The sequence below is a fragment of the Liolophura sinensis genome, chromosome 6 (assembly GCF_032854445.1).
Source record: "Liolophura sinensis isolate JHLJ2023 chromosome 6, CUHK_Ljap_v2, whole genome shotgun sequence".
NCBI lineage: Eukaryota > Metazoa > Mollusca > Polyplacophora > Chitonida > Chitonidae > Liolophura > Liolophura sinensis.
Window position 1 is genome coordinate 54,211,846 of NC_088300.1, and position 19,710 is coordinate 54,231,555.

At 36.9% G+C, this 19,710-nt stretch overlaps 1 protein-coding gene across 1 annotated transcript in view; it reads left to right on the forward strand.

The window, feature by feature from the left end:
- Positions 1-18,162, forward strand: part of LOC135467975 (serine/threonine-protein kinase BRSK2-like) — a 51,806-nt gene extending 33,644 nt beyond the window's left edge. The window contains 14 exon segments of the mRNA XM_064745947.1: positions 280-426; positions 762-796; positions 4,615-4,666; positions 5,737-5,849; positions 6,161-6,261; positions 7,167-7,218; positions 8,041-8,109; positions 12,678-12,886; positions 13,958-14,003; positions 14,881-15,001; positions 15,703-15,741; positions 15,743-15,875; positions 16,289-16,482; positions 17,040-18,162. Coding sequence (XP_064602017.1) covers positions 280-426; positions 762-796; positions 4,615-4,666; positions 5,737-5,849; positions 6,161-6,261; positions 7,167-7,218; positions 8,041-8,109; positions 12,678-12,886; positions 13,958-14,003; positions 14,881-15,001; positions 15,703-15,741; positions 15,743-15,875; positions 16,289-16,482; positions 17,040-17,150 — 1,422 coding nt within the window. The 3' untranslated portion in view covers positions 17,151-18,162.
- Positions 18,163-19,710: the final 1,548 nt, after the last annotated feature.

Here is a 19,710-nt window from a genome sequence, read left to right on the forward strand (position 1 = left end):
ATTCATGAAGGTAGGGTGTTACCAAAGAGGCTCTAAATGAACAATTCACTGTGTGTTATTCTCAGCTGTTTGAAGCGTTTTCGATTCAGACAACTGGGACACAACCAATTTGATGACTTGTTCTTAGACATTGAATATTGATACATGTTGGATCCTGATGAATCTGCTTGATTTCCCCAACCCCAAAATTGCCTTTTGTGTTCCAGTCTTTTAAGCAAGATTTTTGTAAGTCCAATCAATGAAACAAATAAATATTCTTGTCTAATATCACTTTGGTAGGGGGCGCTTCCATTTGATGATGATAACCTGAGGCAGCTTTTGGAGAAGGTGAAGAAAGGCGTATTTCACATTCCTCATTTTGTGCCGCCGGATTGTCAGGATTTACTGAGGGGAATGATTGAGGTAGATCCCGAGAAAAGATTAACAGTAAGTGAAAATCTATCACACTGTCTGTCAGTTTCATAAATTTGTTTATAATCACAAGTAATGGTACATATATATCTATGAATATTATTAAACCAGTCATTTGAAATTACCCATGCAGGGTATTCAGAGCTTCATAGTTTAATTTGTTTCTCATAAAGGAAGGTTTTAAGTTTCATTTACAAATGTATAATATTGTGCATAGAAAGCAGTGGTCATGGAAATTCATTTAATTTCTATGATCATTTGTAATCTTTCTTCTTTTTAGGTCGTTTACATGTTTGCGAATGAATTCGTTTTAGACTTGTGTCATGAAATTTTTTTTGTTTATTTAACAGTTAGAGGAAATTCACCGGCACCCCTGGGTTATTGCGTGAGTATATGTTCTGATCATGTACATTTGTTGTCATAAATTAACCCCTCATTCCCAGACTTGTCAACCGTGTAATGTTGATTAGTGTGAAAGGTTAATAACCTTTAAGGCTTTAGTAAATACTTGCCTTAAGAGTGATTTGTAACTGCTATGTTGAAAAAGCATACCTAAAGTCATTTGGCCATGGTATATGTACTACTCTTGTTTTAATTTGCCTGAGGTATAGGCTTTATTTTCTTATATCCCAGCAGTTATTCATGTAGTTAAGGATAGCATTGACTATGACTCTACAAGATGTTATCTGCTGTTTTTTTTTCTACTTTAATTTGTAATAGGGCCGTTTGAAGGTCATGGTTCAAAAGCAGACCTTTCAACTTTTTCTGCACAGATGTTGCTTTGTTTTAATTTGTACATGCCACAGGGCTGTTATTGTTCCCAAAAGTTGCTCAAAATCAATATTAGAGTTGCTTCAGATGTTTCAAATTTTCCTTACTTTTTATTCTCTGACAGTATTTTCTTTTTTGATCAAAAGAGCTGTGATTAAAAAGGGTTAAATTAAATTGTATTGGCTGTGTATTCCAAGGAATGGGTGGAGATGTGTGTAATAAGAGACTGAGTGTATTTTTGGCATTCCCGTTTGTTGCTTGCCATTACTCTAGCAAAGTATTGTTAGAGTGAGGGTCAGTGTCTGGGTAAGCTTTTTTTGTTAAGATCAAGCTTTCAGTTTACAGGAAGTCCCGAGAGTAACGTTTTTATTTTTTGTTTATGCTGGTAAATATGATTACATGCTGTGGAAACATGAAAACATTTGGACCTCAAACAGTATTATTTGACTTAATGAACCTGTATGCAAATTAGGCCATTGAAGTCCATTGAGGTCACTTTCCCGCTTAAAAGGTGTGTTTATAGGAGTCCGGAAGTAGTGGATAAACATTAAGTATTTTTAAAATACATTTGGCAGGATTTTAAAATTCTGGTCAAAGTACAGCTTTTGCGATTCAGTAATTTATTTATACTGAAGTTGAAAGCTGCATTTAAGATCTGTCAACATTTCTACAGCATCAAAGATCGACATCATGTGTTTTTACATTCTGTTGCCTAGAAAATATTTGTAACTGTTATGATTTCACCTTCTTGCTGCATGCCTTGGCAGGCGGGGTCCCACCTCTCATTGTTTCACGCTTCAAAAACTAATCTGGTGTTACGTGATAGTTTTTTGTCGTGTAACAAGGGAGGTAATTCAGAGCAGGCCTATTCAATATATAAATAAATGACGTCCCAAAGTCAAAGATTCTGTATTTGGTCAGCTAGTCTGTCTTACAGTTTCATTATATCTGCAGGAAACTTATGGGGCAAGATGAGCATTCTTTGAAGAAGTAGGCATCTTAATATTGTGTTTTTTTTTTTTAAATATTTTTTCATGTTAAAAATTATGCATTTTATGCCAATTTCTTTGCAAGTTTTTCACAGTAAGTAAGGTTTTATGGTTGGGTCAAGTATATGTTCATGTTTTCACTACATTTTTTATAATTGAATTATAAACATGTTTTGAAGATCTGAATAATATATCAATTTGGTGCACTTTGGTACATATTGCTATATGAATTAAGTGTTTGGTCAACTTTAACTGCCATTAAAATTGATGCACTCATGGGCGAGCTACTGGGTTTTTCCTTTTGGACAAATACGGTGCATTCAGTGTAAATAACAGTCAAGATAAAATATATATACATTACATATCGGTTTGCATTTCTTGGAAATCATCACATATCTGGACATTATTTTGGTCTAAATGTGTTTCAGTATGATTTGCGTGACGGTCAGCTAACTCGTCTGCTAACTTGTCTAACTTGTCAAAGGGTGGGGAAATTGCCATGGATCAGTCCAGTTTTCCACCATTATTTACTGGACTCTGAAATTCTTCATTTATTTGATTGGTGTTTTATGCCACAATCAAGAATGTTTCACTTGTATGACGGCGGCCAGCAGTAAGGTAGGAGGAAATAAAGAAGAACCCAGGGGGAAAGGCATGACCATCTGCATGTTGATGGCAGACCTTCCCACGTACGGACCATGGCATGGAACATGACTATTACTTGTTGCTGAGCTAATTAGGCGAAAGGGAACACGCAGAGCCAAAATTGTTGAATACTGTTTATTGACATGAAGTCAAACCTGTTGGTTGTACACTGATGTATATGTTTGAGTATACGTTTTCTGAAATATCTCAATATGACACCATTGTCAGAGTACGGTATAAAAGGAAATGTTGCTTTTAGGGGTTCAAAACACGATCTTGAGCTTGAATTACCCATGATGCAAGTTGTTCAGGTAAAAGAATGTTAACATACAGAATTTTTTTTTCGGTGTTGTTTTTACAGTACACGTCACATTGAGTTTTATGTCACTGAGAGTTTGATTCGTATATGACTGTATAGATGAAAGATTCCCCTGGCAGTGTGTACATTTGTGTATGCCTATTTATTGTTTTGTCTGCGTTCATTTGTGTATGTCTGTCTATTGTCTTGTCTGCATTCATTTGTGAATGTCTATCTATTGTCTTGTCTGCATTCATTTGTGAATGTCTGTCTGTTGTCTTGTTTGTGCTCATTTGTATGTGTCTATCTGTTGTCGTCTGTGTTCATTTGTGTATGTCTATCTATTGTCTTGTCTGCATTCATTTGTGTATGTCTATCTATTGTCTTGTCTGCGTTCATTTTCATATCGTGGTTAATATACCAGATCAATGAGTCGGTGAACCAGGTGTCAGTCAGCAGTCACACAACCTTGAATGGTGACATCCTGTAGTGCACTTTGCAATCAGGAAATGAGGAAAAAATGTTAACACTACATTGATTTCATATGCATAATAAGTTTTCTAGGTTATTGGAGAATGATTCTTTCTTGTGAATGGATCAAAAATGGAGACATCATTTAGTGAGGTCTGTTTGTACCATCAGAAAAAAGAATCACACTAACATATGAGAAGTTCGCTTACCTTTTTTCTAAATGTAGCTTAAAGAGAGTTCCGAACAGCAAGATTGAAAAGCATAGTTGAAATTGTAGGTGTTATTCTAGGCATTAATGGCGCGTTATTCTAGGCGTTAATGTAGGCATCACATGCACAAAGAATTTTCTTTAATCTATTTTAAAACAAGATCAAAACTATTGAGTGGAGGATGCCATGATGTCATGCTTCGACATTACTGCTTGACAAAATGCCTGAGTGCTGAGTGTACAGCAAGATGAAGGTTTTATAGTATTTTAGACTGAAGGAAAAAACACTTCTTTGTAAACAGTGGCTGTACAATTACTAATTGTTTTCTGATATACATGGGCTTCATACGAAAAGTTATGGTAGTGGCATTCAGCCAGTTATGGCAAAATTCTGTTCTGGATTTCTTCTTAAATAATAAAACATTGAGTATTAGAAGGATTTTCTCTGTTGTTGTTGGTGAATGTGTGCTGTGTGTAATCCCCCATAGTGAGTGGTTTTATAATAGCCCTGCTGGACTGTTTTGAGCAGATCTAAGGTAGATCTTTCGGGGAATCTTTCACATTACAGCTCACAGTGTAATACACATCAGTGTTGTTTTGTTGTACAACTTGTGGTTATGTATGTATTACACTCCATGTAACCCACCTGACAGTTTTGACCCTGTCTTCTTTTTTTTTTTTTCATTTTCAGCTACCTAATTGTTTCACGAAATGACATAGTCGTGTTTATTTTATCTTCATTTTCTTTTTTTTTTTTTTTTTTTGAAGCATTGATTTGTTCCCCCAGGATTGTGAGTCGTTTGTTCTGTGCTTTCTTGTAGGGATGTACTGGTGGATGTTGAGTTAGAATTGCCCGTGGCAGAAGTAGTTCAGGTAGATTTCACATTGTCTGCCGTATGCTCAGTTATCCTGTCTCACCTCCACCTGTCCTTCTTACCATCTCCATGCTCTCTCCATCTCCTTAACCACTTCATCTACCTGTACCTGTATATTTTCCGTACATCTCTGCCGTATAGGCTTGGCATGACGTCTGACTTTATGCATCTGTCAAGTAAACTGCAATGGTCACTCAAATTGTGACTTGTAAATGTCTGATGACCATTTTAAGGACATGTAGTGGGCGACTTTTGATATATCACATGTTTTATGTACTGGGTGACATTATGTTACTCAGTGATACCGAAATCCTGTAACTACATAATGCTATTGAGTCTTGTTTCAAACACCTTCATGACATCCTCTGTGCAGTATTTGCTTTCATTACCTGGAATTACCTATTGAGGCAGTTTAGTGATATCTTGGAATAAGTCATTTTCTCATCTTCTTTTGACAGAAGATTCAGTTCGGAACATTCAAGAATAATTTTACGAAGTGATTTACAGAATCGAGCTTGGAGTCCCCATGTATCCTCAACATCTCTCCATTCCTCACCTTGTTTCATCAGTTTCTTTTGTTTCTTGCATCTTTAGCCCTGCTTCAGTCAATCTCATGTGTTCTGTGTTCTTCTGATATATCACTGCCTTTTGCTCTCTTTCAAACTTCAGATAAATGTACTGTCACTTACCTCCAAGCTGTCTTAATTGTTATCAGTAAATCTTACCAAGTCTAATATACTATATGTACAGAATACAAAATTCTTCTGTGCGTTATTAATAATGAAATAGAAAATGCAAAATTCTTTTCCATGTACTGTGAGGATGTAATTAATTCATGCAAAATAAAGTTGTGAATTTAAAATGGATAATGATTATGATAATGTTCCTTTTCCATATGATGTTAAATGTTTTTGATTTCATTGGCCTAGATATTTAGTATAAAGTGCATACATGTAATTGTAGTCATGATACATGCTCCATCCTCCAGGGATAGTTGTCATGGATACCAGTACCTGCCCTGGTACACATTGTATGATGTGATTACCCAGATCTCTGTTGTGGTTTCAGACGTCAATCATACCAACAGTAGAGGACTTGGATCCGGATGTTTTGTCCACAATGAATTCTTTACAATGCTTCAAAGACAAAGATAAGCTGGTACAAGAACTTTTAAATACAAAGTAAGTTGTTCTCTCTTGATATGGGTAAGTTTGATTACAAGATGAGGAGATATGAAAATAATTTTCTCTTATAATGCCGCTGATTATTTATTCAGAAATCTTTCAGCGTAGTATTACCTCAGCATGAAGCCTTTGTAGAATTAGCCAGTGGTATTTTTTTTTAGTATGAAACCTAATGTTCTGTTATGTGTGTTATAAGCTAATAATATTATGAGCTGTTTTGTCAGAGATGTATATGTGTACAGAATGCTGGCAGTTTCTGCGTTTTGTGAAGAAGTGACTGAACATGATTTTGTTCCTTTCTCTTCCAGGCATAATACAGAAAAAGTGGTATATTTCCTATTACTGGACAGAAAGTTACGAAATCCAAGTATAGAAGATGATGTAGAAATCAAATCAAAAACAGAATCTGGTGAGTGTTACATGCACCCTTGAAAGCCATAGTGGGAATTGTTTCTGTATTCTTGGGTCCACAGGTTTAAATGATGAGGCAGCATTACAAAAAAAAAAACTATTAGCATGTCTATTTGAAGCAGCAGAAGGCAGAGTCATATTCAGAATCATATTACGAACATGTTTTGTGATCTACTGTAACTTCTCCTGTCATGATGAAAGTAGAATTTAAACACTGTATTAACACTGGTGTACCTTGTGCTCTTCCCTGCTATGTTTCCCAGTTACTTAATGGCCGTGGCATGGTCAGAGTGTGGTGCCACGTGTAGGAATTCTTTTGATGCTGTCCAAGTTGAAATGCTTGATTTCTGTATGCAGATTTCCACCCAATGTACATGTAATATTAAGTACTGATTATAACAGACTGTGTGTTCAGTTCATTTGCTCGCCATCGAGTACCATGTTGACCACAGTGTACATAGTGTGTGTCGTCTTCTTTTGGCCAAATGTTCTGATCCTTGACATTTTACACATCAAAATCTCATTTCCCCTATCCATGGAGAAACTCCAGAACATACTAGATATGTACATGTTTAAACTGATAATGCTGGTACGTTTATTTTTAATACAGTTCAGATGTGGACTGTACCCTAATTGCTCAACCTTTAAGCTTGTGAAAGAGCAAATTTCAGTGCAATTTATGTATATTTTTTAATATGATTTTGGAGGTAAAACTACATTGGTTGGAATGACTAGTGTCAGGGCTTCACAAAAGGTATGAATTTGTAAGTCAGCACAGAATAATTCCTTCAGAATATGCTTGAATAAACACATTGCAAACAAGGGTTACAGTAACACATACACGTATGTACCACATCATTTTCATGATTTTTCAAACATTTAATTGTGATTTTTGTGTTGTAGCTGATCCTCCTAGGAAGAGAGTGGATGCTGTACAGCTGAATGGCCAACCCAGGTATGTGCACCAGTCTATAGACAGCTTTGCTTCATATTTCACATATGCTCCAGTTTGTTGTCTCCCTTTATCACATGATAGCGCCTACTGATTGAAGACGTATTGATGTATTGATTCATAAATGCAGCATAGAAACAAAGTGTAAAATAAAACAGGACACTAACATTAAGTGACAGTTTTGTTGTTCTTTGAGAAGGTGTTTGGCTAAAGTGCTGGTGTTTTATAGATATTTGTGGTTTTTAGTCAAGCAGATTTTTTTCCTTCTTCTTCTTTTTGATTGATTCATTGATTTATGTCTTGTTTGGTTTTAATGCTGTTATTTGTGAAATAGTCTGATAGAAAGCTGAAAGAAACCACAACAAGTACATGAGTGTGAGAAAATTTGCCCGCAAAACTTCCACAAAACTCCAAACATGTACATGTATCTCGCATTGCCCAGCGACAAGCCAACAACCCTCTAACAGAACATTAAAAAAGTTTTGCAATATACAGGTGACATATAATATAAACTGAGGTTAGCTCTGTACTCAGACATTTTCTGCTGTCCAACATGTTGAACAGATAAGCCAATCAGAAATAAGTTATGTCATTATTTTGATTCCCTGAGAAAGCTGCTGTAGGTGAAAATCTTAAATGGTTGTGCTAGCAGACTGTCAGCTATATGTAGACGCCAAATAACGCCAGACAAACAAGGATGTACAAGACATAAAAGAGCTTAAAACTCTCATCAGCAAGATGAATATCTTACTAAGAGAGATGAAGCTGCCGATAAAGGTGAAGCTGCAGATAAAGGTGTGATGTGTTATTTTTGGTCATGTCTAGATTATCATTGGGCAGTATCAGTGAGGGTTCACCTGTTGCATCAAGACGAGCGCTCGCTATACAGCAAGTGTGAGTACCACACAAGGGAGACAAATCTGTCAACCTCATTAAGTGTTGTATTACCATACAGTAGAGTGTCCACAGTAGATGTCATTTGTGTGATGAAAGTGCATGTTGCAAAGACATGGTGTTTGAATCTGTAAAAGTTTTAGGCTCATTTTCACAAAACTTCATCATCATGTCATTGTTATTGTAGCAGCGTGATGATGTTTACCTCATAATGAAATCATATACATGTACCAGTAAACTTAGCATTATTATTGCCAGGCAATTCCATTGTTTGGAAGAAATTGACGTTTTGTGAAAGTGGGTCAAAATGTGATTTTTATGTTCTAAAATTCTGCCTCTGGTCAACATTACCATTGGGTCCAAGGGTGTTTTTGTGTTTACTGTATTGTTAATTTTTTATGAAGTAAGCTCTTGAATAGTACACTTGATGTCTTTCTCTTACATATACTTCCTCAGGTTTTTTGACATTTGATTAAAAATTTGCATGAATCTGTAGTTGTTGTTGTAGTACGCAGCATATTTATTTACTTAATTGCAATTTCAGATTTTTTGTCTTCTTTTTGTCCTGCCGTGATTGTAAGGTGTTTTTCTTTGATGGTTTCCGATGTTTATTTTGCTCTCCATGTTACTACTGTGTATAATTGGGTACTTTAAAGTTGAAGGCCATTCAAAATGAATTAGCCATGGTTAAAAAAGTCCTGTGAAAGGAATGGCAGAAAATACCTTTACTTACTTTTTAAGATTTGTTGTTAAAAGAAATTTTTTACATCTGTATATTATGTTAATAGAAAAAAATGAATGTGAGATCATGGAACTCCATGCCCACACTACCAGTATGGCCCATAAATCTCCACCACATGACTCATACTTTCAATTTCATTTAATTCATTTGAAAACAAGTACGTTCTTAAAATAAATTGGGTGAATGGTTATTTTCATTGCAGTTTTCATTGATTTTTCTAGATTTGGAGTGATGGGTTTTCTTAGAACCTGATATGGGATATCTGTTGTTAGTTGACTCTGATCTATGAAGGAATATATAAATGAATTATGGATGTGAGAAATGATTGTGTTTTTCATCATTGGCTGTTATGTAAATATTCATGTTAATTATGTAACGGTTGACCAGTGATCTTGTACTTGTTCAGTGACTGCTAAAGAAGAGTGGGGTGATGTATATTCTGTCTGCACTTGATGGATTCTACTGTACATGAGATAAAACTTACACTACATAGTGTGGTGTGAGCTCTCACTGTTTGTGGGGCCTTCATGGCAATAAGCGGGTGGTGAGGATCACTGGTCTTCCACCAGTATGGTTTACTTATCTGTATTAAAGTGACATGTGAGAAGCTTTGTCAGTAAATTACCCATGATTGGTGATTTGTGACGTAATTCTGGTTTCCTCCACCCATTAAAGTGACAGCCATTGTATCAATGGAGAATTCCTAAATGTGACATCAAGTGCAATGTGGGATGAAAATGTACATGTCAGCCCAAAGTTCACATTACATACATGTACATGTCAGCCCATAGTTCACAATACATACATGTACTGTATGCCCAAAGTTCACAGTACATACATGTACATATCAGCCCAAAGTTCACAATACATACATGTACATGACAGCCCAAAGTTCACAATACATACATGTACATGTCAGCTCTAAGTTCACAATACATACACGTACTGTATGCCCAAAGTTCACAATACATACACGTACTGTATGCCCAAAGTTCACAATACATTCTTGTACATATCAGCCCAAAGTTCACAATACATACATGTACATGACAGCCCAAAGTTCACAATACATACATGTACATGTCAGCTCAAAGTTCACAATACATACACGTACTGTATGCCCAAAGTTCACAATACATACATGTACATGCCAGCCCAAAGTTCACAATACATACATGTACTGTATGCCCATAGTTCACAATACATACATGTACATATCAGCCCTTAGTTCACAATACATACAACCGGCCCGGATAGCACAGTTGGTAGAGCGTCCGCTTCGGGACCGGTAGATCCAGGATCGATCCTTGATCGAGTCACACCTAAGACTTTAAAAGAGGAAGTTGTAACTTCCTCGCTTGGCGTTCAGCATGAAGGGGATAGTGCAACGACTGGTTGACCCGTATCAGTATAATGGCTCGGGCGGTGCGGCTTACTTGCCTTCGGTAAGTCGTCTCAGTGAAGCAGCACTAAATAAAAGAGCAGTGGAAATCCGTCCTGCTACAAGGAGGCACGTTACACGTACATGCATGATTCCTTCATCGTCATATGACTGAAAAATTGTTGAGTACGACGTTAAACCCCAAGCACTCACTCACTCACTCACAATACATACATGTACATGTCAGCCCTTAGTTCACAATACATACTTGTACATGACAGCCCAAAGTTCACAATACATACATGTACATGCTGGCCCAAAGTTCACAATACATACATGTACATGTCAGCCCCTAGTTCACAATACTTATATGTACATGTCAGCTCTAAGATCACAATACATACATGTACTGTATGCCCAAAGTTCACAATACATGTATGTACATGTCAGCTCTAAGTTCACAATACGTACACGTACTGTATGCCCAAAGTTCACAATACATACATGTACATGCCAGCTCTAAATTCACAATACTTATGTGTACATGTCAGCTCTAAGTTCACAATACATACATGTACTGTATGCCCAAAGTTCACAATACATATATGTACATGTCAGCTCTAAGTTCACAATACGTACACGTACTGTATGCCCAAAGTTCACAATACATACATGTACATGTCAGCCCCTAGTTCACAATACTTATATGTACATGTCAGCTCTAAGTTCACAATACATACATGTACTGTATGCCCAAAGTTCACAATACATACATGTACATGTCAGCCCCTAGTTCACAATACTTATATGTACATGTCAGCTCTAAGTTCACAATACATACATGTACTGTATGCCCAAAGTTCACAATACATACATGTACATGTCAGCTCTAAGTTCACAATACGTACACATACTGTATGCCCAAAGTTCACAATACATACATGTACTGTATGCCCAAAGTTCACAATACATACATGTACATGCCAGCCCAAAGTTCACAATACGTACACGTACTGTATGCCCAAAGTTCAAAATACAGACATGTACATGCCAGCTCTAAGTTCACAATACATACATGTACTGTATGCCCAAAGTTCACAATACATACATGTACATGCCAGCCCAAAGTTCACAATACGTACACGTACTGTATGCCCAAAGTTCACAATACATACATGTACATGCCAGCTCTAAGTTCACAATACTTATATGTACATGTCAGCTCTAAGTTCACAATACATACATGTACTGTATGCCCAAAGTTCACAATACATATATGTACATGTCAGCTCTAAGTTCACAATACGTACACGTACTGTATGCCCAAAGTTCACAATACATACATGTACATGTCAGCCCCAAGTTCACAATACTTATATGTACATGTCAGCTCTAAGTTCACAATACATACATGTACTGTATGCCCAAAGTTCACAATACATATATGTACATGTCAGCTCTAAGTTCACAATACGTACACGTACTGTATGCCCAAAGTTCACAATACATACATGTACATGTCAGCTCTAAGTTCACAATACTTATATGTACATGTCAGCTCTAAGTTCACAATACGTACACGTACTGTATGCCCAAAGTTCACAATACATACATGTACATGTCAGCCCCTAGTTCACAATACTTATATGTACATGTCAGCTCTAAGTTCACAATACATACATGTACTGTATGCCCAAAGTTCACAATACATACATGTACATGCCAGCCCAAAGTTCACAATACGTACACGTACTGTATGCCCAAAGTTCACAATACATACATGTACATGTCAGCTCTAAGTTCACAATACTTATATGTACATGTCAGCTCTTAAGTTCACAATACATACATGTACTGTATGCCCAAAGTTCACAATACATATATGTACATGTCAGCTCTAAGTTCACAATACGTACACGTACTGTATGCCCAAAGTTCACAATACATACATGTACATGTCAGCTCTAAGTTCACAATACTTATATGTACATGTCAGCTCTTAAGTTCACAATACATACATGTACTGTATGCCCAAAGTTCACAATACATATATGTACATGTCAGCTCTAAGTTCACAATACGTACACGTACTGTATGCCCAAAGTTCACAATACAGACATGTACTGTATGCATCTGGTTACAGACAAAGTATAGCAAGGTGAAGATGGAGAATATTTTACATTGTCATTAGAAACCTAGGCGGAAGTTAGAATTGAACATGGTGCAATGCCAACTTTGATGATGGCACAGCAACTTTACTTAAGTATTGATTTTGTTTAATATTGTTCAGTATTTATTTGAAATTATGATGTGCATAAATAATGGAATAAATAAGTATATAATTTGTAATAAATAAGTTAAATTCTCATTGAACTGCATTAAATGTGGATAACCGTTTTGACAAGTGTCTCATGAGAATTCTGTTTATTGTGCTTTTATTTACAGAAGGAAAGCAAGTCTGACCACAGGAAGCCCTATCTCCTCACCATTAACAAGTCCAAAGTTATCCCCAAGGGGCAGCACCCCATCTAAGAGCCCCTCACCAACGCCCCCCAGCTCCCCAGGCATACAGGCACCTCCATGGAAGACGAGGCTCCACACGATCAAAAACAGCATTATGGGCTCGCCGCGTTTCCACAGGCGCAAGATGCAAGGTATCCCGTATGAAAATGGATATGTTTGTGAGGGCGGGTATTTATCAGGTGATCACATTTGTCTCTGCTCTGGGTGTGGCATGGACCCTGACAACGGTTAGAGTATGCTGCTGCTAACATCACTTATTCTCTGAATTATGCAATGAATGGGCCATGTTAGGCTGTTTGTTACCCTTATCTTCTGCTTCATTAGAGTGTACAGAGAGAATGTCTGCAGTGCAAAAAGCCGAGTGATGCAATGTTTATTTTACTTTGGTTTGCAGTAACCCAGGTGTATTCAAATTTTAAGGAAAGATAGATAACTTTTCTAGTAATCTCTGTGTAGGAAGGACTTTTTATAAATTAAAATCAAGAACACAGAAGTATAAAGTATGCAGTCAGTAGGAAAGAAATAGTCTATCAGATTTCAACTTGGAAAAGCTGGGTAAGGTCAAGAAACCACCTGTATCAGAAATAATTTACTGGAACAAGACGTACATTCATTCCTGTTCAATGTTAGAAAGTTACATAGAAAAAAGAAATGAAGATAATTCATGCTGTTTTTCTGTATTCAAGTTCTGCTTATGATTGGTATTACTAAGATAAGATGTTGTATTAACCAATGTTCTGCAGTCGCATTGCCACTTTAAAATTTTAATTATTGATATCATTAACACCATGTAAGCATATTGGTATGTATGCTATGAATAATGCGTAGATGTGCCTGCTCTGAAAACTGAAATAATGCCAGTGTGACTTGTTCAATTTCTCTGGCACATGTTTACATGAAATACCTTAACAATTGAAAGGTGTTGCATACTAATTTACTAAGTATAAGTAATTTTCTTGGATCCATGTTTGGAGGTTTTGAAACATTTTCAAGAATACAAATTTAAAATTGATACTTTTTCTTGTACATTATACATAACCAGAATAGAAGTTAATAAGTTTAACATTATTGTTGAAGTTGGCCTACTGGGCAGAAGCAAAGTTGACCTCTCTGGTTTCTAATAGTATGTGTACCTGATTAGTATGACCTAGGTACTGTGTTATGTATATGTGGTGATTTAACTTTGGTTGACCTTGTTCCAGTGCCCAGTGGGGAGGAGGTGACCTTCACACCCGAGTCTTCGCCAGAGTAAGTCAAAGATAATTTATGTCAAGTTGTGGCAAATTTCACGAAGGTCACATCATTAACTCCACACTTATCTCTAGTGGCAGCTAGTACTTACAGCTAGAAGACTGCTATATATATATATATATATATATATATATATCATGGCTGCATCAGGTGTGTTGTCTGTTTTTTTTTTTTGGATCACAGTCCCCCCACTCTGCTTGGGGAACTTCTTAGTGTAAAGATATTGACTGTAGTTGTGTGCTGAAGATTTTCCGGAAAGTCAATTCTATTTGGTAATCCCTACTTGAAAAAAAACCCTCATCAAAAATCACAGAATTCCCCATACAAAAGGCATATGATCCATTAAAAATGTAAAGTAAATGCTGATGTTTGTTAGGGGCTGGTTGTTTAAAATTCTGTCTTCAATCTGTTACCACTGGTAAAGTGCAGTGCTCATAGGGGGATTCCTGGTTGAAGTTATAATGGCATGTGCAAAGTTTTGCTTACCCCGAGAGGGTTTCCATTGATAGGATACATGTATTTGATGAAGTTGATGAAATACCTTTGGAATGTCTGTATCACTTTATGATAGTGAACTTGAGTTTTTTTTTATCCGGAATACAGGAGCTTTCATTTCACAAACGCAAGAAAGCCTGATTGAATTTGAGTCTTGTGAACTACTGAGGCCTCGGTTAATGTTTATCAAGCAACTTTAAATTTAAGTCATAAATTGCAAGTGCTTAAAATGTCAAACTCAGAATAGCAGGAATTCAAATTGTTTTTGGTACCTTGCTGTACAGTAAAGAATCAGAATAAGGATGAGTGTAGCCAGCAGACATTGGTGTCAGGTGTAAATCCACCTGATTACATGTACCAATGATTTGTATGTTTTCAGGTTGACAAAGAAGTCCTGGTTTGGAGCTTTAATGGGAGATCGGGATGAGCATCATTTTGTGATGGTCCGAGACAAGCCTTTGAGTCAGGTCAAGGCTGACCTTGTTCATGCATTCCTATGTGTAAGTCAGCTCTCCTGGTCTGCCTGTACAACCAATGACCAGCTACTAAGTCTATACCTGTATGTCCACCAACATGGGCATATCATTACATGTATGACAATTACCAGGGACTGTCCATGTGTTGTATTGAATGTGTAAGCTGTTGTTCTAGGCTGCGTAACGATTAATCAAATTATAGACTTTGTCAGGGTCTTACATAAGGACATTTTGAAACCCTAAAGGAGTGTGCAAATTACTGGATACCCTATTTTTAAGAAAGTCTGAATTATGGGAAATATTGCCTGATAAAATCAACTTTAATGTTTTGAGAAAGGAAGTCCTTATATTCATTTGCACTGACCGGAAAGTCTGGTTTCCTAATATGGGAAAATATTTTGGCATGAAATTAGCCTACTGAAAGAGTGTTCAATTTAGGAAGCTGTATTTGGAAGTACATTTCACAGAGTATGTCAACAAAGAAACAACAAACAAATTCTCAAATCAATAGATGGTTCAAACTTTTGGATTTGTTCATTTCATGCTTCTTGTTTAATAGTCTCTAAGAAAAAGAGTTTTTATGAACTCTGGTATATTGTGGTTTAGTAGATGTACAGGATTACATTTACAATGTAGTCACTATGCTGTAAAACAAAAATCGAAATATTTGTCCACCTTTGCGCTCAGGAATTTATGTCTTGGCATTTTTCTCCCCTCTACTGCAGACATCAGATTTAAGCCACAGTGTTGTATCAACAACGTCGTTTCCGGGCGGAGTACCGGCGGTCAGGGGGATCCTCCTTGTTTTCTCGTAATGTCCGTTTTCAGGTGGACATTGCGTTGGCCCCCGGGGACCAAGGCAGGGAGATGTACTGTCTCAATTTCACTCTCATATCAGGTCTGTTCTATCAATATCACACAAACCATTTTGTTACTGGATAAAGTTTGAACTTTGTTCAACAAAACTGAACTGAAATGTCAGTGTGGACCACTACAAATGGTCATGCAATGCATGTGTAATAGATGTGGATGTCCGTTGTCGATTTTTTAGCCATACTTGTTTTCACCTCAATGACAAAGTAATGATATCAGGAGAAAAGGTGTTGGGACATTGATTGTAGTATAATAATTAGAGTTTTTAACATCTGACATCTTGTAAAAGTTTAAAGTTACTTCCACGTGACAGTTACAGAATTGTCATTGTATAGAAATGAGAAAGGAAAGTATCGCTGTGCAAATAAATTATACTTACCATAGAGCTCTGTATGACACTGACAGATTTAACATGCGTGCACATGTTTGGTTTGCCAGGCCCAGCTCGCCGCTTTAAGAGAGTTTGTGAACATATCCAATCTCTGACGCTGTCATCAAGGGGAGAGAACCAGCGAAAGATCAGCTCAGAGAGTTCAGCGTCATCCTATTCCACATCGTCATACTCCTCTGCCTGTGAATACCCCTCGCCCACACACTGCCTCACAGCCAAGGAGAACTCCGAGGGGGATGATGTAAGTCATGGTGTAAGGCTGGCTGTATTTCTCTACATGGTGAAACCACAGGGCTCTGTTTCTAAAAACTGCTTAAGTTCAGTAAAGTGCTTTAGTTAGTGGGGTTTTTTTGTCTTGGTCCAACATGAAATATATCTAGAAGAAACTTAAGTCAAATATTGCATAGAAGTTGTGCTGCTCAGGGCCCAGTTTCACAAAGATGTTGTACTTATGATAATAACACATATAGGACAACGGTACGGTAGTAATAAAATATCGTACGACAAATGTACATGAAACTGGACCGTGTTTGGCAAAACAAATATTTTGTGAAACCAGGCCAATGTCGTCAGTTGGTTGTTTGGCGACCCTCTACACATAATACCTATTAGCAGGGCAACAAGCAGAATAAAAAATATGAAAGGTGTTGTTGTTGCACAGCTCTGAACATTGACCTAGGCTTCAGAAACGTGTATTATCCGGTTAATGATGTAGGTTGTAAAATTTTTTGTTCTCCAAAATTTACGGCAATGAAAAGCTTGATGCAGTCATTAACCAGTGCTGCTTTCTTCTTTCAGGTTTTTGATCGTAAAACACTAACACCAACCCGCAGTCGGGACACATCTCGCTCTTCCATGAACGGACGAAGGATAGCATCTGAACAAAATGCCAGGCGGGACAAAGTTTGATACAAGATAGCCTGTTCTGCTGTCTGTCTAATCGTCTCTACACCTCTTTAGGGTCCATGAGTGTGGAGGCTTTCCAGTATGTGAGGAAGGAAACTCTGCTTTCCAGTGATAGAGTCATGTTATGATTGTGGACATAAAGGACATGTACAAAATGAATGCAGTATATATATGATGGAAGCAGGACTCTACATGCAGTCCACAGACAATACACATTCTGTAACTTGCCAGAAGCTCTAGTTTTTCACAGTGTAGTGTTGTGCACTTGGTGTTGCCAGTCATCATCTGGGACGCCAGTCGTCATCTAGGGTGCCAGTCCCTGTTGTTTATGAAACTCTGGGTGTGGCAGCAAAATGTGTGAAAATGTACAGCCTGGGAATCACAAGTATCTGGATCACGGAGCTTTGTTGGGAGGGACAATACAACTGGCATTCACTGTGGCGAGATTTGAGGTGTAGTGTGCTGTCCTGTATGATACTGTTCAACTTAAAGGCTGAGGAAACAAGATTGTAGGGTAGACGAGATGAGGAACAAATCTAGCCTTCAACTGATCTAATTAACTTATTACGATGAAGTGTTAATATCAAGGGCATGTTCATGTCATTATTTCATACAGAAGTCTGCATAGTTCTGGGTTCTTTAAGTCTGACATATTACACTCATGAGAAGAATCTCCAGTACAATTTGCTTATAGAATAGCTTACATGTACTATCGACATAATAATGACAATCTAGGCCTGTTAGCTGATTCTGTGTTAACAAAACAGGCTGGTATCAGGTATCAGTGTCGCAGTCTTAGTGCTGTATTTTAAAAATTTGTTAAAGCCTTAATGAATTCATTTTATGATTGTAAACTTAAGTTTCATTAAAGTGAGGTACATTGTAGACAATGAGAATCCTGTATCTATCAGTTTTTGATATCATTTTTATGGATTTAATCTGAACCTTTTCTCTCACACCTTTTTGTCTGAGGAGAGTCTTTTACACAGATCTGCACTCAGTGCTCACTGCAGATGACAAACCAAGACTTGATCACCCAAGTAAAATCTGAATGCCCCATTTTTCGTCCCCTTTATTTTAATAAACTAAAGATGTGGTTGCACTTTTGAAGAATTCTGACAAATTTGTTTTTTAAATACAGTGAACAGTGTATGGAGTTGAGAAACAGATTGGTACATAACCACATAATCATACTGTACCAGTGTGTTGTATTCAGAGGCTTTACAAGCACTATATCAGACACTAAGTGGAATATCTGGTGACATTCAATGCGGCCAATGAGCTTTAAGAGTGTCATATTAATATTCATACTAAAACCTGTCACTATTATCAGCTAATTAAACATGTACCTGTGCATGTGTAATTCACAAAACCACTATTATCAGCTAATTAAACATGTACCTGTGCATGTGTAATTCACAAAACCACTATTATCAGCTAATTACACATGTACCTGTGCATGTGTATATATACGTCTCAGCATAGTAATTTGGACATAAGCTGTATTATGATTGTACTGTATACTTTTTTGGTCACTTCTTTTAGGTATTCCGTTCAACCAATTTAATGAGTATAATCTGCTTACCATGTATTTTTCAATTTCACCTCTTTCAACTTCTCTCTAAGGTTTGGTAACAATGTTGGGTTTCATTCCATCTGTACTTAACCATAAGGCTCAACATGAAATATTGCCAAAATAGCTATTTTCAATGAAACACTACATTTTCATAAAACCCTGTATTTTCAAAAGCTCGTGAAAGCGGTCCAAATAAATGTGAATGAGATGTAATTTCAGGAAATTTTTCACCCGCGGATCACAGTGCTATGAGAACTGTGGTACAGAAAGGTGATAAGTTGGTGAAAGGTCAGGTGAACTTATGTTAATCACATGTAATTTCATGAAATTTTTCACCAGCAGATCACAGTGCTATGAGAACTGTCGCACAGAAAGTGATAAATTGGTGAAAGGTCAGGTGAACTTATGTGAATCACATGTAATTTCATGAAATTTTCACCAGCGGATCACAGTGCTATGAGAACTGTGGTACAGAAAGGTGATAAGTTGGTGAAAGGTCAGGTGAACTTATGTTAATCACATGTAATTTCATGGAATTTTTCATCAACTTAGTAGAGCATGGTGATTAGTTGATAACAAATTACATGAAGTTATAGGTGGTGTCCTGTACTCTATCTGTACATAGGGGGATAAAACAAGAAAGTATCCAGTTTGTAAATACAGTTTTTACCACTGCAAGCAGAATCACCAGTCATTAAATGTATTTGGAAAGGATCACCACTGTTTATAACATGCTTGTGAAACCTTGGTTATTTATTCTTCATTCATTCCAGCTCCCTACATGTATATCTGACTTAGAGTATGATGTGTAAGCCAGACCAAAGGTAGATGTGTGCTCTCTGGAATGTAGAAATGTTTTGGGTAATTTTTGTGTAATATCTTCAAGAAAGAATACCACATTCTGATTATGCTATCCATATGTTCTTGTATGGTGATAGCAGCAGTGTTTTTGTTTTTATGTTTTTTATTTTTTTATGTATTTATTTA